General features: G+C 41.4%; 1 protein-coding gene across 6 annotated transcripts in view; it reads left to right on the top strand.

The window, feature by feature from the left end:
- The window catches only part of Hecw1 (HECT, C2 and WW domain containing E3 ubiquitin protein ligase 1), a 391,308-nt gene that overhangs the window by 99,541 nt on the left and 272,701 nt on the right, over positions 1-19,066 (top strand). Inside the window, exon 2 of one of the 6 annotated variants that reach the window (XM_048786497.1) lies at positions 11,260-11,317. The exons of 4 other annotated variants lie outside the window; for them this stretch is intronic. In XM_048786497.1, coding sequence (XP_048642454.1) covers positions 11,291-11,317 — 27 coding nt within the window. In that variant the 5' untranslated portion in view covers positions 11,260-11,290. Of the gene's footprint in view, positions 1-11,224; positions 11,318-19,066 lie in introns of those variants that run through there. One more of the 6 variants, XM_048786496.1, reaches the window with a different exon arrangement.

A 19,066-nucleotide genomic window follows, 5' to 3' on the forward strand; every position in this document is an offset into this window, starting at 1 on the left:
TAAAAAAAAATTAAAGCAGAAAGAAACCAGGTGGTTTCAGTGCATAAAGCATGAATGTGTCATAAGAGAGGCTCATCTCCTGAACTTGACACACATTTCTTGACCTCTTTCTCTTCCTGTAGGCAAGAGATGCCATATGTCTGGTGCTGTTCCTATGATTTTTTTCATTTATGTTCCCACCTGAATCTGCCAAAAGCACTATGGAGTACATGTGATTGTAATCCTCCAATATAAGTAAGAAATTTGTGTTTGGAGAAGTTAAATAGATTGCTTAAAATTTCAGAGTCAGAAAGTAGCAAAATGAGATTTGAACTCCTGTTTCTCTACCTCCCTGTACTGTGCCTGTTCCATAGTGGGAATCATCTGTCTTTCCTATCACAGCCTTTGAACGTAACTTTTTTTTCTGAGTATTTATAAAACTAAAACCATCCCTGAGGTCCTTTCACAGGACATGGATTCACTGGATTGATTTGCACCAGGGTATGTTATCTCAATTGGTTCAATGTGCCACAATTAAAATCATGTTCTTCTGCCCTAACTATGTTATGTTCTTCTGCCTCAAACTATTGGATTTTAGTTAACGAAAATAAAGTAGTGATATTTCATTAAGGGTATAATTTGAACTCCTTTAAATTCTTTGGCTTAATATGAGCAACCTTTAACATCCTCCTGGTTTCATTTTGTCATGATAAAAATGGCAAAAGGGATAAGGTGATTACCTCCCATGGTAGGTCTGCCTCTTGCTCCCTTTCTAGCTTCTGTGATGTGAAACAGCTTTACTCTAAAATTTAAATGCCTCCAGGAGGACCCAGTTTAAATCCATTAATTTCCAACACCAAACTTGTGTTAGTGCTTTAATGGGGACTCACCATTTTCCAACTGAACAGGCCTGAGATAGTGGGTTCAGGAAGATATTGCCCTTAGATGATGCTAGAGACTTATGCCCCTAGTTTCTGTGCTTTCAGATGAACACCTAGTGAAGACTGGAAAAAAATTTTTAATTTTTGTTATTCTAATTTGTTATATATTAGAGAAGAATACATTACAATTCATATTACACATTTAGGACACAATTTTTCATATCTCTGGTTTATACAAAGTATATTCACACCGTTCATGTCTTCATATATATACTTTGGATAATGATGTCCATGTGGGCCCTTGCCAGAAGCAAAGTTTTGCAGCTGCTGCATGGAATTCATCCTTCTTCTCCATCAGCAGGGAATCAAGTCCATGTAGGGAACATGGAGGAGGGCACACAAAATCCACTTAATGTGACAATTTCTGGAAGGGATTCAACCTGAGAGTTCACAGTAACCAGGGAAAACTGTGCAAAAAGAAAGAGCTTAGAATCTCAGTAAAAGAAGGAAGATCAGTAACTGCAAAAAGAAAACCTAGAGGACTTGGTTGATGGAGATAGTTTTAATAGGACATGGAAAAGAAGAAAATTGCCTCTGTGTGCTGCTTTGCAAGTCTATATCTGTGCCTGGACCTCTCCCCCATTCATTGAATATGAGGCCTCGCCTTCAAACTAACTGGTTTAGGGAAATGTCAAGTGCAGCCTGGCATAAATGAATCAGGATATGGCACCTTGTCCTAAGCAGTGAGAGTTAATTCAGAAGAAGAATAGAAATGGAAGCTAGTTGCACAATGGTATTAGTTTGGTTTGCTGGTTCTGCTAACAAATAAACATCCAAACAATCTCAATGGCTTCCACAACAAAAGTCTTTTTCTTACTCACATCACATTTAGGTAGAGGGTCTGCTGCCGCTCTCCTGCTCTTCGTGGCTCAAATGTGGTGCATGTACATATCTCCAGCTGATAACAAGGCCCAGTCTAGAATTAGCACACACTTAAGCAAAAGGGATGGTGAAAACTTATAACACGTCTTAAAACTTTTTGCTCAGAAGTGAACATCACATTTAATTGGCTAAAGCATATGTCATATTACACAGCAGAATGTAAAGTCTGTGAGGTAGAGATATATTCTCTCTTTGCAAACAGAAGGGAGCCACAAGGCAATGGGCATGAATGTGTGGCTCTTAAGAAGCAGAGTGGCATGCTGGACAGGGCATCACAGTGTGCTTCGTAATAGTGAATGGCACAGCATCACAGCAAACTTACCTTTTTATTAAGTTTTTACATCTACTTTTATTTATTTGTTCTAACAGAACACATGAGGTTTCTGGATCAGAGAACAGATTAATTACTGCAACAATTTTATCATCATTTCCTCATGCCCAATTCCCATGGGGTGAAGTGAAGAGAGCCAGATGTTCCCTGTGGTTTGTGCTACAGGAAAGAAACCCTGAAATTATGACTCTCAGAGCTCATATAGGAGCTGCTGGCACATCTGGCCCACCTCCCCTCTGGGATGCAAAATAATCTTCTCCGAGAAGAGGGAAAAAAAACCCCTAAAAGCATTCATCCCTGTGGTTGGCAAACATCCCCAAAGAAGATAAGACTGTATATCCTTCCAGAAGTCTCTATCTTTAGGGTGGCTATCAATCATTCTTTAACCAGGGTACCTATGTTCAGAAATCCCTTGTGCCAAGAAACATGAACTGTTCATGGAGCAGCACTTCCTGACACTTGTGCTTTCTGTGTTATACTTGTTGTGTAGTTTTAGAGACCTATGTTTTCAGTTATGGAAATGAGTGTCCCCTGGCTCACAGTTCTTGGAAGGTTCATATTCTTCTTTAGTTGGTATATTGAGACTAGATCCAAAACCTAACACTTGTTTCCCTCTCCCCAGCTGGTTGACATTATTTCCAAGAACCACCATTGTTGCCTTGAATATTACATCTGAAACTGTTTTCATGTACCTTCCATGTGGAAACAATAGAGTTACTAAAGAAACCACAATTTGGATGTTACAAATTTTCTTGCCTCATAAGCAAGCCCTCAATAATTTATTATTCAGTAGCACAATTTACTTAGTCCCCAGGACTTTTTAGACTTTACGATGGAAATTTCAGATAAGAGTTGACCACACACAATCACATGCATCTGGGTTAGAGCATACCTGCAGATTTTAATATCTTCAATAGATTCATTGTTCAAAGAATATTTGCTATTGTTTGTTTTTCAGTTTGTGGAACTTTTCCTCCTGACTGTAGAATCGGTAAAATACTATGCAATGGAAAGTGTGTCATTGGAAAAGATGGTTGTGATAACCAGTCATGAGACCAGCCAATTAGTAGTAATAGATTCTACTGGATTCCTTTCCCTCTCCACAAAACAACTTCCATGAAACTAATGTTATGGAACAACTTTTTATATGATGCAAAATTATTCTGTTCTGGAACCTACAAATAGGGATTGGCATATTTGACTCCAGACGTGATTTCCAGGATAAAAGTATGATTTTTTTGTCCCTGAAGATCCAATAGGACCTCTGCCTGCTTGCACATTTCACTTGCCCTCGATAAATCCAGGTCTTCACCAACCAGCCTCCAACCTTCCATTTGCTCCCCTCTTCCTGTTTTCATTGGGCTCCCCAAGTCCCAAAAGTGCAACAGAACTGGAAGTTAGGTATAGAGAAAGGATGGCCATAATAGAAGCTGTGATGCTCACAATAGAACCAAGAAAATTCAAAGAGAGATGTGGAAACAGATGACAATTTCTGGCATGGGAAAGATAAACTGTTTCATATCACCCAGAAATAAGCAGGTAGTCACCTGAGCAGCGAAGGAGCAGTTTCTCCTCAATCTGTAGGAGTTGTACAGATATAAAGAATCATCCAACAAGCAAATGTTAGCCAGAGGCTTTACCAATCACGTGCAATACAGCCCTGCCAGTGGCACCGCTCTTCTAGCTGCATTTCTGACCAAATTCTCATGCCCACATTACTCCCACTCTGTCCACACCACCTTTGTGTCTGACCTGGATTCTTGCAAAATCCCACAACTTCCTTCCCTGCCTTCCCTTTGGTGTGTTCTCAAACCAGCATCCAGACCCTAGCTGTTCAATGCCAACCAGATCACGCCACTGCCTGCTCAGAGCTCTCTGGTGACTTCATACCTGGCTACATGTGAACACTAGAGTCTTCCCAACAAACTGGCTCCCCATTTCAGCTCCAGCTTTGTTTCTGGCTGTTCTCTCCACATCCTCTTCACTCTGGCCATTCTGGCCTCTTCACAGGAAGTCCAGGTGCTCTCTCACCTCAGACCTTTGTGCTTGCTCTTCCTGTTCCCAGAATGCTCTTTCCTTGAACATTCGTGTCCACTTCTGTTTTCTTCATTCGGGTCTTCACTCAGTCTCCTTATCTTTGATGCTCTTCCTGAAGACTCTGGGGAAATTTTCATCTCCTCTCCACACCTGAACATTCATTTCTCATTTGTTGCTTCTTCTTAAACTTTTCCACTCTCTGACATGTGCATTTACTTATTAATTGTGTTTGCCATTGCTCCCTTCTCTCAAAGATGAGCTGAGCTCTGCAGCCAGGGAAGGTAGTCTGTGTTATTCACTAACATGTTGCCTCATCCATGTGCCTGGAATGGACCTGGTCTTCAACAAACATTTGTTGAATGTACAGATGAAATAAAAGCCCCTTCCATGTGAAGCCCTAGAATGAAATGCATGCCTAGCCGCTGTGATATTGTTGACTGGGATTAGGTGATACCCAATAAATTGGGCCAATCCCTTGCCTAATCAATGGTCCAGAACCAAGTTTTGGCTACACTACAGATACTTCTCACTTCAGGATTACATCCCAAATAAACCCATCCTAAGCTGAAAATATGTTTAAGTAGAAAATGCATTCGTTACACCTGACCTACCAAACATCACAACTTAGCCACACAGTGTGCACTGTAGGATGTTGGTTGTCCACCCTTGTGACTGAGTGGCTGTCTGGGAGCCATGGCTCACTGCCCACCATTACCACAGTATCAGACTGTCCACCCCTAGCACAGAAAAAGATCAAAGTTGTAAATTTGAAGTACGGTTTCTACTGAATGTTTACTTTCCCACTATCTTGAAGCTGAAAATTGTTAGTCAAATCATTTTATGTCAGGATGTCTGTAGGTCCTTCCAGGCCTGGCCACAGCACATCTGCCATGAGAAGCCTTGGGCTATCCAGGGCCAGAAGAGTCCTCACCTGAAACTGGCAAAGCCACTTGCAAGGAAATACAGAATTTTGCCCCTGGGGACCCTGTAGGAATAGGTGGGATCATCCCCTGGGCTCCTTACCTGGGGTGCATTTTCCAGAGCCCTCCATGACTCAGAGGTATGGTTCCAGGTAAAGGGAATATGGCTCCCCCTAGAGAGGGTGCAGGTAAGACTCTGCCTCTGTGTCTGAACCCCAGTCCAGGAACCATGTTTAAAGACAATACCAGGGGATAAATATAAGACTGATAAAAAGATTCTGGAAGATAGGAGAAGGGAAAAGAGGATTATTATTTTTTTTTATATTTAAAGAATAAGAAAGGCATTGTTTTGACCCAAACCCATGATAATTTCAGAAAACATTTTAAATTCTGTGGAAAGAAAAAGAAAATATGGGCTACATGTTTTTCACATCAGCGATACGATACCTCAATTTTCCCATCTCTAAGGTGTAGACAGAAATAGTAACGGCCTTGTGAGATTGTAACGGGTTAGCATATGTAAAGCACTTGGAATGTGCCAGCATGCGGGAGACTCCATAAATAATGGATATTAGTTTTCACCACTGTGTTTCCACTGCCTAAAGTGATGCCAGGCATGTGGGAGATTGTCAATAAACATTAGATGACTCTGAACCTGCTTTGCTAAATAATAACCTCTTGCTTCCCTAAGACTACAAGCAAACTCCATCCCTCAAAGATAACTGGTGACAGGTTTTGGAAGTAGAGGCAGAAGTGCAGTTCATCAGTCATCCCCCCCACCCCCACCACTTGAAGCATGAAAGGCCACTGGATAGGACCTTCTTGTTATCATACCCCTGATGGGAAAGGTAAATGAGATTCTGAAACCAGTAGAAACAAGCCCCCATTCGCTGAGGGCACAGTTAAGCCCATATGTTTTGCATAATTCTGCCTCATCATATTGCTTATTGTACAAGGAAAATGTTTTGATAGTCTGTCACAGAAATCTGTTTTTTAATGAAAACACCCTGGGATCAGCTATTATTCTTAGAAGACAGCTTTGTTGTGGAGTTATTCAAGTATGGAGCTCTATTATCAGTGTTTCCCCATCACAGATGTATTTTGGATGGAACATGAAGGTTACAGAAAAAAAGTAAACAGCCCTGGGCTGAGAGGCAATAAATCACAGCCTTGGGAGGCATGGAAGTAGTGCAGAGGGATTCTTACTCCTGGCTACAACACTGGCCCCAGGATGAAGGCCACCAGGGAGCTGCCTGACCAAGGCCTCTCCACCTTGGCTCAGTTTCACTCTTCATTCTGGCTTTGGTCCTCTGCTGCTCAGAATTGGAGTCTGAGGATTAAGATGCTGGGGAGGAGGAGGCTGCAGACACAGGTGGTCATATTTCTGTTGTCTGGTCATGGAGTTGGAACTGTCCCTCAAAGAACAAACTGGGCATCTTCAGAATCCGTCTTTCTTAGAGCCAGGATAGGTCCATCAAGTTGAGAAAAAAATATCAAATGGGCAGTTTAGGGAGCTTGGAAGCTTACAGTTAAGCCATCTTTGTTTTCCATCTGTGTGTCATTGTTTAGTCATAGACATGCTGAAGAAATAGATAAATAAATGAAAATTTTAAATATACAAATAAAATAAATATGTTTTAAAAGAATAACCCATAGCTATGCCTCTAAGTCAATTCCCTTTAAATAAAGCCTGGCCAATTTGTCCAAGCATTTTTTTTTCTTTAAATTTAAGTGAGATAATGTACAAAATTGAAGGGGTCTGAGAATTTGGGAGGCATTATAAGTCATTATTGACAGAAAAAGATTCTATCCCAATAGCATCCTATTGGACCATGAAGAGACTATCAAAAAAATGAACTCAATGCCAATAATACCATAAAGTCATATGATAGTAAATTTGACATCTTTGAAAAAATTCAGATGGAATTAAGATGAGGGATTGAAAGAAAATAGATGGAGACAAAATAAAACCAGTCATATCCCAAGGAATGCCGGTGGGTTCCCAGTCACAAAGTTGAAAACAGAAAAAACAAGAACTTCTGATGAGAAACCAGATTAGGTTTTTTCAACATGCTGTCTATACTGGCTGTCACATTATGAATACTAGCTGTGACACCAATACTTGGGAGAAGACCTAGTGAAACAGACTTGAAAATGTAAAGAGTTCTTGGAATCTCAACAACAAGAATACTTTTATGAAATTAGAAAATGTAATTTTCTCACCTCTGAGAAGAAAAATTTAATCCCTATTCAAAACACATGCAACTAAGCTTAATTTGTCCTTCCAAGGAGATCTCATAGTACATTTGGAATGACCCACATGTGGGAATGAACATACAGGTTATTCCTTCTTTCATGTACCAGGTTGGTCAGTCCATCAGCAAATATTTATCAGAGAGAGACTACCGGGCCAGGGTCTTTGCATCATAAAAAAAGGAAGTTACTATGATTCAGAAAAAGTTTTTTTAATATATTCCCTATCCATGAGTGATATTGATTTCTTCCTCAAAAGTCGTCCACTTATCAGATGGAAGGTTGAACAGAAGGCAAGGGAATCTAATCAGTAAAATATATGTGTTGCATGATAAGTCACCATGTGGTCTGAAGGCTAATTTATGCTTTTTTGAAAAATATATATTTTTTAGTTGTAGTTGGACACAATGCCTTTATTTTATATATTTTTAAGTGGTGCTGAGGATCGAACCCAGCTCCCTGCACTTGCTAGATGAGCAATCTACTGCTGAGCCACAACTCCAGCCCCTAATTTATGCTTTTGTTTTCTAACTTTAGTTATTTGGGTATGCTCAGATCAATATGGCCCAGAGGAATATCTGCTTTATTCAATTTTTTAAAATCACACCTCTGCTCAGGTGACCTGGCAGTGGTGGCGGAGCACCAGGCCACAGAGGTGGTATTGCCTCCTGTCAACACTGACCACTAATGATTGAAAGGATGCTAGGAACTCCCAGGACTGAAGCAGGGATGCAGCAGCCAGAACCTACAGAGAAGCATCTTTGTGAAGGACTGAACCTTGAGAGGCTGCCCCTACTCTCCTGTCACTGCACTGCAAGGGTATTTAAAGCCATCCATTCCACTTGACTTTCCTGCTGCTCTGTACAGTGGCTCCGAAAGTGTTTCCCCCAGGGTCAGAGCTACTTAGTCTAGGAGAGAAACCAAATATAGTTGCATATAAATCACTTATGACTTCAAAAGAGCTGTCTACTCTTAATTTATTTACAAAGTAAAGCTTTGTTTATCCCTAATATTGTCACTTGTTGTTTCTTGGGGTTTCCGAATCTTTGCTCTCATTCACTGCAATCAGGCTGGCTCCCACGTGGCAGAAATGAAGAGCTGCACAAATCTGTGAAGCCTAAGGTGGGCTGAAGGCTGGGAGCAGAAGCACTCACCTGATCCCCATCTTGATTCCCATATGATTCTTAATTTACTTGGACTCTAGTTTATTCCTGCTAGAAGGTCCCACCTGGGTCCTACTTGGTGGGATGGTGTGAGATTTCAGGATCTAGAGCTGGATTTTTTTTTTTTTTGAATTACTGTTTACTTTCTCCATTGTACCCTTATTTTTCTTTTCCAGAGTTGGGTTTTACAGCTAAACAATTATAAACTATGTTTAAAAAAAAAAAGCAAACTGTAAAGCAACATACACCAGTATCCCCAGTATTAAGTGCTGAATAGATAAGATATAATTTGAATGGTCCTTTTTTTTTCTTCTTCTTCCACTACTCTCCTAGTGTGTGGGTGTGTGTTGTTGGGGTGGGAGGCGGATAACTAAGCTCAAGACAAATGCACAAAAGGCTTCTTTTATATATTCTTTTTTTTTAAAGAGAGAGTGAGAGAGAGAGAATTTTAATATTTATTTTTTAGTTCTCGGCAGACACAGTATCTTTGTTTGAATGTGATGCTGAGGATCGAACCCGGGCCGCACGCATGCCAGGCGAGCACGCTACCGCTTGAGCCACATCCCCAGCCCTTCTTTTATATATTCTAAAATCTGGACTATGACTTCCTCAAGATTAGATGGGTCATTTATTGTTCATCACATTCTCATGGACATAGTGAGCATGCCCTTGTACCAGGCTCTATGCTAAGTACTGAGGACGACAGCCCCAGACCCAGAGAATCCTGACGCTTTTGTGAGACAGACATTAAACAAATAGTTATATAAATAGTTCATTAAAATTAGTAACTATAGGCTACTATTCTGGGTTCTCTGTCATGGGATGGAGGCCCCAGCTGAGGCTAAGGACTAAAGATTATGGCAGAGGGAGGAGCTGCTCTCAGGTGGAGAGAGAAGCTAGTGCCTCTGGACACTGTAAGATTCCCAGAAAAGACATCATGATTGGGAAAGAGGGAAGCCACCATGAGCCTGGGGAGGAGATCCAGTTTTGCATATTTGTATAAAATAGTCTCAATTCTGCATTTGGAACTTTGGCATAAAGGAAGTAAGAAGCCATTAAAGCAAGGAAGTGCCACAACCAAGTTTTCTTTTTCTTTTTTTTAATAAAGCATTTTGTCCATTGTAGAAAATGTATTTAGGGCAAAAATGGAGATGGAGGAACCAGTTAGAAATTATTGGAATTAAGTAGGAGACAGAGGCTTGGATCGTGGTGGAGAAGGCAGAAATGGTCAGAAGCAGATGAATTCTAGGATGATTGAGAGGTAGTGGCAGGTGAACTCAGTGTTTGGTTGGACAAAAAAGATGGTATGGGGGAGAAAGAGGAGTTGAGGTGGCTTTCCTTGTTCCTGACAGAGAATTCTGAATGGGCAGAGGAACCGTTACTACATCTTTTGGAGGAAGGGATCTGGTGTGAGTATAAAGATCCTGAGTTAGTTTGGGGTGGGTGTGAGATGTCCAGTCAGTGGGTGTTGGGTTTGGACTTCAGATGAGCACCCGAACTGCCACAGATATTTGGGAGTTATCAGTGTCCAGATAGTAATGGAGGCCATGGCCGGAATATGGGTCTCTCGTGTGAATATTTGAAGATCTGGAGGCCCCCAACCTGGGAAAGGTGAGTGAAAAGGAGGCTTCAAATGGAGCAGGCCTGAGACCACCTAAGAAGCAGTTGTTATGACTGGGCAAGATGCTAGAGGAAGGAATGTTGTATAGTGTTCATTACTACCAAGATATCTGTAGAGCTCAGCATAGTATTGAGCACAGAACAGAGCTTTTACATAGGCACTGAATTCTCCCTCTCTCTTTCTGCTTCTGAAGTCTGCTCAGATCAGGAGTTGAGAACATAATCTGTGCACCCAGAATGCAAGCTTGCTACTCGTTTCTTACACAAACTCATTTGTCAGCAAGGCTTCAGGTTTCACAGGGGTTTTGGAATGCTGACATCATATACTGCTTTTTCTGGAATCAGGCCATATTGACTACTTTCATGGCAACTTTGTCTTCAGAAGAAGATGAAGTTATGACATGAGAATAAAGACTTATGACCCAAAATGACACATCGATGAAATAGACCCTCATAGATATCATCAGCCATATTCCTATGCCTGCCTGGCATCTCTCTGTTCAAGTCCTTTATGCAATTTTGGGCATGGTTGCTAAAGTGCCCATGGTGTGATCATGATGCCAAACTGATGGACTTTGGGGATAGCAGGGGCTCTACTGGACAATTCACATGAGGGGATGGTATTCCCTCTTGAATCTTTCATGTCTGAGTAAGTGCCCGCGTGAATGAAGCTGCTGAGATAGGGTTAGTGATCTTTTGGCAGTTTAATTTGAGATTTGGTTCCTTTGTGGTAAGGGGGCCTCATGAGTGGACCTATCTGACGATGCTTTTATGTAGGCTTTGCAGAGGGTGTGGAACAGAATAGAACTTCCCTTCCCACAAAGCCTCCCCCACACCCAATCCTTGTTCATTGAAAAGGAAAACAAACATTTTCTATGCCCATGATTCTTACTCCTAAAGTTAAAATTTAAAACCCAAAGCAAATTATTTATGGCATAGAATAATATTGTTTGCTATATTTTGTCAAAATGAGTATGATTCTTGGGTGACTTTTTCCTTTTATATTCCTGTGTTGCCCAAGCCAAGTGTCTTGGTGGGGGGGTGGGGGGAGTAATGTTCTTTATGCGGGTAATGTCACTGATGTTCTTTGCTTGGGATACACGCTAAGTTAACCTCGTTGGACTCTTCCCCAGGAATTGATGCGCGTACACGTGGTGGGTCATTATGCTGCTGCACCTGTGTAGTGTGAAGGTCAGTGTGCTTTTCTGATTATAAGAAACCATCCATGTCATTCCATTATAAATCCACTCCACTCATAATGGAATGTGCCTCAGAACAGAGCCTATTGGGGTTGCCCAACCCAGAATTGCCTCAAGTGCAACCCAGACATTTGAAATCCATAACCCACCCCTCCTGCCACCTGCATCCCCTCAGATTTCAACTGTGCTATATTCTGAGATGATGTTCTTTGCATGTCAAGTCCCTCCTGTGTGATGTGAACGTACCATTGTCACAAGTGAATTTGTACCTAAAAATAATGCTTTATGATGATCCTTCCAAAATTACAGCTGAGAGCTCCACTGGGGTATGGGTAATTACCTTACAGTTTATATGGACACGCAGAAATGCACCTCAAGACAAAAGCTGCAATTTATCCTCCTAATTCAGTGTCAGTTCCTTCAAGAGGTTGCTGGATCAGTAGAATGGGCCCGTTGCCTCCTTTTTTTCTGGGTGTCTTTCCCTGAAAAATGCTTTCCCCCAGGTCCCCTCAAACTGTCCACCAAGTCCTCTCCTTCCTGTGTCTCAGTCTTACCTGTGGTGACAGCCCTGGTTTACAAGAGTCACAGCTCACATTTACCCAGCGCTGTGCATCACAGTTTGCGCTGCATGCTGTCCCTGGGAGCTGCTCTCCTGAGAGGTAGGTATGATGATTTTTCCCATTTGAGGTTTGAGGGAGTGGGCTGCCGAGGCTGGAGTTGCTGCTCCAAAGTTTCTCAATTGGTAAGTGAAGAGCAGGGATTCAACTGTGGCCCATGGGTCTGAACTAGAATCCCCATCCACTGGGCCCTCAGTCAATCCTTAAGTGAGGCTTTTGTTTAAAAATAAAGGAATAAAAGCCCACATTTGCTGGGTGTAGTGGAAATAGCCTCTAATCCCAGCAGCTCTGGAGGCTGAGACAGGAGGATCATGAGTTCAAAGCCAGCTTCAGCAAAAGCAAGGCACTAAGCAACTCAGTGAGACCCTGTCTCTAAATAAAATACAAAAGGATGTGGGACAGGGGATGTGGCTCAGCGGTCAAGTGCCCCCAAGTTCAATCCCTGGTACACACCCCCCAACAAAAAAGTCTACATTTGCATAGCACTTTGCAAATTTACTAAACATATCCACATACATATTTAGCTAATCCTTGAAACAACACCCCGGGTTGGGGGGTGGACAGGAAGCCCAGTGATGTTTAGCAGGGTCTTGATACTGGGCAGCTCAGGCCACACTCACACAGACCACTTCTCCTCTGCCACAGGGAACAGCTGTCAACTCACAAAGAGGGCAACTTTTTTTCATCAGTAAGTTCTGACTAATGCACCTAGAGAGTGAGCATTGCATACGTCAGGTTCAAGAAGCATTAAATTAGTACCTAGACCTGTACTGCCAAATGTCCAGGGATAGGCTTAGCACAGTAACTTTAAATCCCTCTTAACCCCATTTGCTGTGCTCTCAGGAGCCACCTCCTCTGTGGCATTGTCACATGTCAGAGCTCAGCAGAGGATCTATTTTGATCAGCTCATTCAGCTCCTGCTTCACCATCTTCCCATTTGATTTTCCTAAAAGTCTCCCCCAGTGCATAGCACTTTAATCTCTTCACATTCCCCCTTGGAGTTCTACATTTTTTTCCTTTGGCTATAAAGATCCAGCAAGAAATACTCATTTTGAATACCAAGTAGCTGCTTCAGAGTACCCCGCTTTTTACTTTCCAGGACTACTGTCTTAGGGAAGTTAGGGCTTCTCAGTCCTAGAGAATCTCACCATGTGCTTCTTCATGTGTAAATTTTGCCTTGAAATAAAACTCTTGGAACCCAACAGCAAACTATTTGTACATAAAGGTTAACACAGGCAATTTTATTCAGCTCTCCAGAAAACAAAAATGATTGACTTTGATGTGAGCTCTCACCAAGGAACATGAGATAGAAGAACAATCTCAACTGATGCCCCCAAACTAAGTCCTTGTGAGGACTTAATCTGTGAAACATGAACATAACCACAGCCCCCTAGAAACCTGAAAGATTAGGATACAGCCACCTAAATTCTAGTAGGAAAGTCAACACCCAACTCCTTGCCCCAAGCCCTACATGATAATAGAAATCTATGGCCCCATAATTTTTGTGTTTTAGCTTATATCATGAAAACTGACAATAAGCCCAGGTTTTCCTACACCTTCCTAATATTTTCTAAGAAAATTCATCACACTCCATTGGTTTGCAACATTACTACTGGACTGATAAAAATACCTGGAAAAGATCTAGGGGTCATTCAATTGTTTGTTTAATGTATGCACACTTTTCAACCTCCTGAATGATCCTCAGCAGGATGGATGCTCATCTCTGAAAGATGTCTAAACAAGGAATAATTTAATGCTACCACCACTGGCTCTCAACCAGAGGTGCATGAGAAATAGAGCTTTGCATGTGGAGCCTGGGCATTCACACATTTAAAAGTCTCTAGGGCGATTCTGAAATGAATTCAGTTGAAAACTACTGCCTAAAAGTGATGGGAATGAAGCCTCTATGTGTCTGTGAATAAGGGAATGAAGAAGAAATTTGTGCTGTAGATTTTTTATGCTACAAAGAAAAGGATTTCGCTGCTCAAAGATGGTTTTCTGAAGCCTGTCAAAGGCCCTTTTCAGGAAAACAAAACAAAGTATTTGGGCTCATGCATCACAATGACTAGGATCTCTGTGTTGGGTCCTCTGGGAAATAGATGCTGGTTTTGCAAGAGAAAAGTAATGTCTGTGAAAGAGAAGGTGGGGAGGGAGGTTTGTGCACAGGGCAGCAGCCCCATGGGACCTCAGGAGCAAAGGCTGACTGTCCAGAAACACTGAGGTGGACCTGAAGGAATTGGCAGCTCTCAGCTGACAGCCCCCTAGGAGCTGGGCAATGAGTCTTTTCCTAAAGGGGGTCTGAGCAGCTCATCTCCATTTCTTCCCTACTCTCCAAAGACGAGAAAATCATTTTTTCTGGGATTTTCAGAATTTGGATAGAACAGCTGGAGTAGGAAGGTTAACACCAAGATTAGAATTTGTTGCCTAAGTAGAGGAGTGAAGCGATAGGAATGGAAATGATAGGGAGAAAAAATGACTCATTTCATTTCTTTCTATGTTAGGGCATATGCTAAGTTGGAAAAAAAAAAGGAGGGCATTAAGATTTGAGTGATGGGCTGGAGTTGTAGCTTAGTGATAGAGCTCTTGCCTAGCGAGGGTGAGGGACTGGGTTCAAGCCTCAGCACCACATAAAAATAAATAAAATAAAGGTATTATGTCCACCTACAACTAAAAATATGTTTTAAAAAAAAATTGAGAGATGGTAAAAACTTCTCATGTACAAAGTGACATCCAGAGATATAATGCATCATCTAAGATCACTCAGAGGTGGTGTGGGGTTCAAGTGGAGCCCCAAGCTCCCACCACTTGACATTTGCTATGGTCACATGCTCCCTCTCCTGATGTGGGATGTTCCTTGCCAATTCATTCTCCTCGAACCCAAACCACACAATACAGGAAGTCTATGGCTGCATGATGTTTGTGTTCTTTTTAAAATCTTCCTAACTGAAGAGGATCCCATGATTTCCTCCATCTTCTCCCACCCTACCATGACCTCCATCTAGAAGGAATTAGTGGGCAGAAGTATGGATCCTTGGGCATCTGGAGGCCACAGCCACCTCCCTAAACATCTACTGTAACTTTGTCTTGCTTTTAAACTATAAAGTCATCCAAGCAAAAATTGACCAAGTCATCAGAAACCCTTACTTAGTCTAATCCCACAGTTTGTCATCCTGGACATCAATAGAAACTCAGCACCTTATTAGTTCTCCATACTTACTGATCTGGGACATCATCGGAAAATCTGACTTCTCTCCCTACCTGCTCCTGCTATTTCCCTCCTCCTCCTCCTAGTATTAAAGTTCCAGGCTCTGGACCACTGTATTGCAATAACTACTGAAGATAGGGATAAATGTCCCAGCATGGGAAGCCACAACTCTAGACCCCACTAAGGTAGGGATCACCATGCCCTCCCCTCTACTCTTCTCTATTCCCTGCCTAGAGCTCAGCTTTCCCAGATAGGGGAGATAAATAGTGTGGTCCAGCACTGCTGTGGGTGAGCTGAGTCATGCCCTTGGCAGGGTCAAGGAGCCACCCAAGGAGACCAGTAACCTTAGGTGAGTTTCTTTTGGGGGCTGCTTGCCCTCTGCCCAGTGCTGTCCCCCCCACACACACACACTCTTTACCTTCCCCAGAACTCAGATCATCTGGGGATCCTCTGCTTGATTCCCGGGGATAATTCTGGCACCAATATTTTCCCATCAGGAAGCAGCAATCTCAGCACAGAAATAAAACTGTCCTGCTGACTTGCTCACAGCCTGTCCCAGTAACAGTTCCAGAGCGTCATCCTGACGCAGCACCCCTGGAGGACCATGCCATGCAGGCTGCCAGCCTTTCTGTTAACCAGGCCCAGCAGGACCAGAGCTGCGAGCACAAATCAAGGCCATGGCCATTGAACAACTTCTGAACCCGCTCTTTAAGAAGGTGCTCTTGTTTTGAATATATAATCTGTCCTGTTCTTTCAAAGTAAGTGCTTTTATAAAGGGCCTGGACTGTCTTTTTAAACATACATACTTTTTCTCACTTAAAGGGAAATGTATTTCTGTGTGGAAACAGAGAAAGGTAGAGGAGGAGACTTTTGTGTGGAATTCAAAGCTTGCATTAAACTGGGGCATGCACGTTGCATAGCTATCTTCTTCAGGCAGCATGTGGCAGAAAACATGTGTGTGTAGCTAAGTGTTTTAAGCTTTGTTTATTTTAAGTATTGTAGACCGAGTGATTTTGTTCAAGCAAAGGAGTTTCAGCTTTATATGCAGTCACAGATGCCTCTTTTCTTGTATTGCTGGATTTAGAGCTCACATTTTTCTTTTTCAGCAAGAGCTAAAAGTTCTCTTGCATTTGGGGTTGTTTTTCTTTCTTTTTTTTTCCCCTTCGGTTTTTTTTTTTCATTTTGTTTTTGTTTTTCTCCTCATGCCCATTTGCATTGNTATATATAATATATATATATATCATGGATGGATATGTATATATTTTTCTTTTCCTCTTGCAGAATTTTTTTTAAGTACAAAGTCTTTAAAGTACAAAGTGAAGTAGATTTGGGAGTATTTTATTCTCCTTAAAATTTTTGAGTGGAGACTATCCTGGAACTCTGGCCCAAAGCTGCTTCTTAAACTACTAAGAATTAGATGTCTGACCCTGGAATCAGGGCCCTGTGACATTGCTCAGCCTGGTTTGCATATTTAGATGGAGGCATGGACTAATTTATTACCAACTCAGCAAATATTTATTGAGTATTTACTATGTGCCAAGCATGGTTGAAATGTTGGGGGCACAGCTTAGAACAAACGTGGTCTCTGTTTTCAGGGAGATTTCCTGCTAGTTGGGGGGAAGGGTGTCAGAGATGAAAAGCAGTGTAGAATGACTTTACAAACTGGGAAATGCTAAGAAGAAAGAGAAAGCATGGTTAAAAGCAAGTGGAGACAAGAGAATGCAGGGGTAGCCTGTATTTACCTGCTCTGCCTTGTAACCCCATCTCTGTGAACATGCATAAAAGCAAATCTCAGAGGTCACCAACTCCGTGCTCCCTATAGAGGGAATTTTATTTGATTCCCGGTGGGATTTTTTTTTCCAGATTTGATTTTGTTAATGACTTTACTGAAAAAAAAAAAAAACAGACAATTATATGTAAAAATTCAGACTATTTTTCTTGGGAAAAAAAATCAAAAGCTCTTGCAACCCTAGGCTACATTCTGCTTGGCCACAGTTGGTGGGAGCTGAGTGAGGAGGGCCCTATTAGGTCAGAGGGACATATAATCTTTAAGTTGTCATAGTTCCTGCTTGAGGCACCTCCTGCTGGCCTCTAAGGGAACTCTTGTTTTAGCTTATTTTGATTCCATCTCCACAATCATTCATTTCATCTCCCAGGATAGTGATAATTCCAGTGCAGGGGGCCCTTCCTTATTAGAGAGGGCCTATAGATATTTTATCCTCTGGCTTCAATCATCTTATGGAGGTTTGACTTTCCTTGAACAGCAAGGACCTGTGAAGGTGCCAAGTAATCACAGGCCAGGCTAAATTACAGAAGCCATCTGGTCTAAAATGAGCACTGTCCTTTTCCAGTCCCATAGTGCTTTCACATCTCATAGTTAGACCTGTGACTTCATGTGGATCCACAAAATCCGGTTTATTTTCACTCATCACAGTCACAGGTCTGAAGAGCAAAGATGCTCTTGGAGATATAGGTTTATTATGCTCCTGTCAAATTGAAACTCAAACCAATTCTCTGATCATTTCATAGTTTCTTCCTAAGACAATTCCACCTACAAAATCCTTCTCAGACACTCCCTTCCCTAAACAGAATTAATCAAAGAACAGGTTGTTTTGCTCCAACTACTGTTTATTTAAATTATATATGGATTTTTTAGGGTAAGTGCCATTACCTAACAGGTAGGGGTTTGACCACAGCAATCACCTGCCCAGTGTCATCTGAATCTGTGGATTCGTGCCTCACTCCACAAGAATGCCAGCATCTAGCACCATCCTCCTCCTGTCCCAGCTGTGTCAAACAATATTGACCCAGGATTCACTCCTGAAAATTTCCAAAGGTACATCACTGTCTTAATCATATCTTTACTAATCTTCTAATCCATGCTTAAGTGTACTTTTTGCTTAAACTAATCACCCTTCTCTACTCAAAAATAGACAAGAGATTCTTTGCTGTGTAATACCTTTTCTTTGTTGCATGTTTTTATTGCAGAAGTGTATTTGAGTATCCTCCACAGCTTTTTAATCAGTATCTCTGCTAGTGGGAGGCCTTTAAAACTTCATTCCCCAGGGTTGGGCATATTCTTCTGAAGGTGGATTTTTTTTTTAAATAGTGGATCATGGTCTGTGTAGTTACCTATAGTCAATATTGACAGCTTAGCATCACATAGGATCTTGGAAACGTAGACTCTCTTCCTTTTTAATAATTCTGTCTTATATTTGTTCAGTGCTTTCTATTTTTTAAGAACTTAACTTCATTTTTTTTTTGAGAGAGAGAATATTTTAATATATAATATATATANTGACCTAATAGGGCCCTCCTCACTCAGCTCCCACCAACTGTGGCCAAGCAGAATGTAGCCTAGGGTTGCAAGAGCTTTTGATTTTTTTTCCCAAGAAAAATAGTCTGAATTTTACATATAATATATGTATTACATATGTATTTTATATATATATAGTGTAAATGCCTCAACAGAAAGTTGCTGAATCAGGGTTTCCATCCATAAATTCCAGCAGCTAAAAATTGATTTCCAAGATCTGTAGATGATTTTTCTAGGCAGGTAGCATTGTGAAAGACTGAGCTCATTAATTTCCCAAAGGTTATAGTTATATATATAGTAATATATATATATATATGTGTGTATATATATAATTTTGAAACACAGCTGAGTTTGGGAACCACTGACAATTTCATGAAGCTCTTAATTCCCCTTTTCTTGGATGAGGATGTTAATGATGCAGCCTCTTGAGTTTTTAAATTAAATGATGGCATGAAGGGGAAGATCCTGCCTCATGCCTGACACGACATTGCTGTATCATTATTGATGGCAATGATGATGTAGATGCTGATGACGACAGTGGAGGTAATGATGATGGTGGAGGTGATGATGCATGCTCCATTTATACACCAACTGGACAAGCTC

This window comes from Marmota marmota, unplaced genomic scaffold (assembly GCF_001458135.2).
Source record: "Marmota marmota marmota unplaced genomic scaffold, marMar, whole genome shotgun sequence".
In the NCBI taxonomy this organism is placed as follows: Eukaryota; Metazoa; Chordata; class Mammalia; order Rodentia; family Sciuridae; genus Marmota; species Marmota marmota.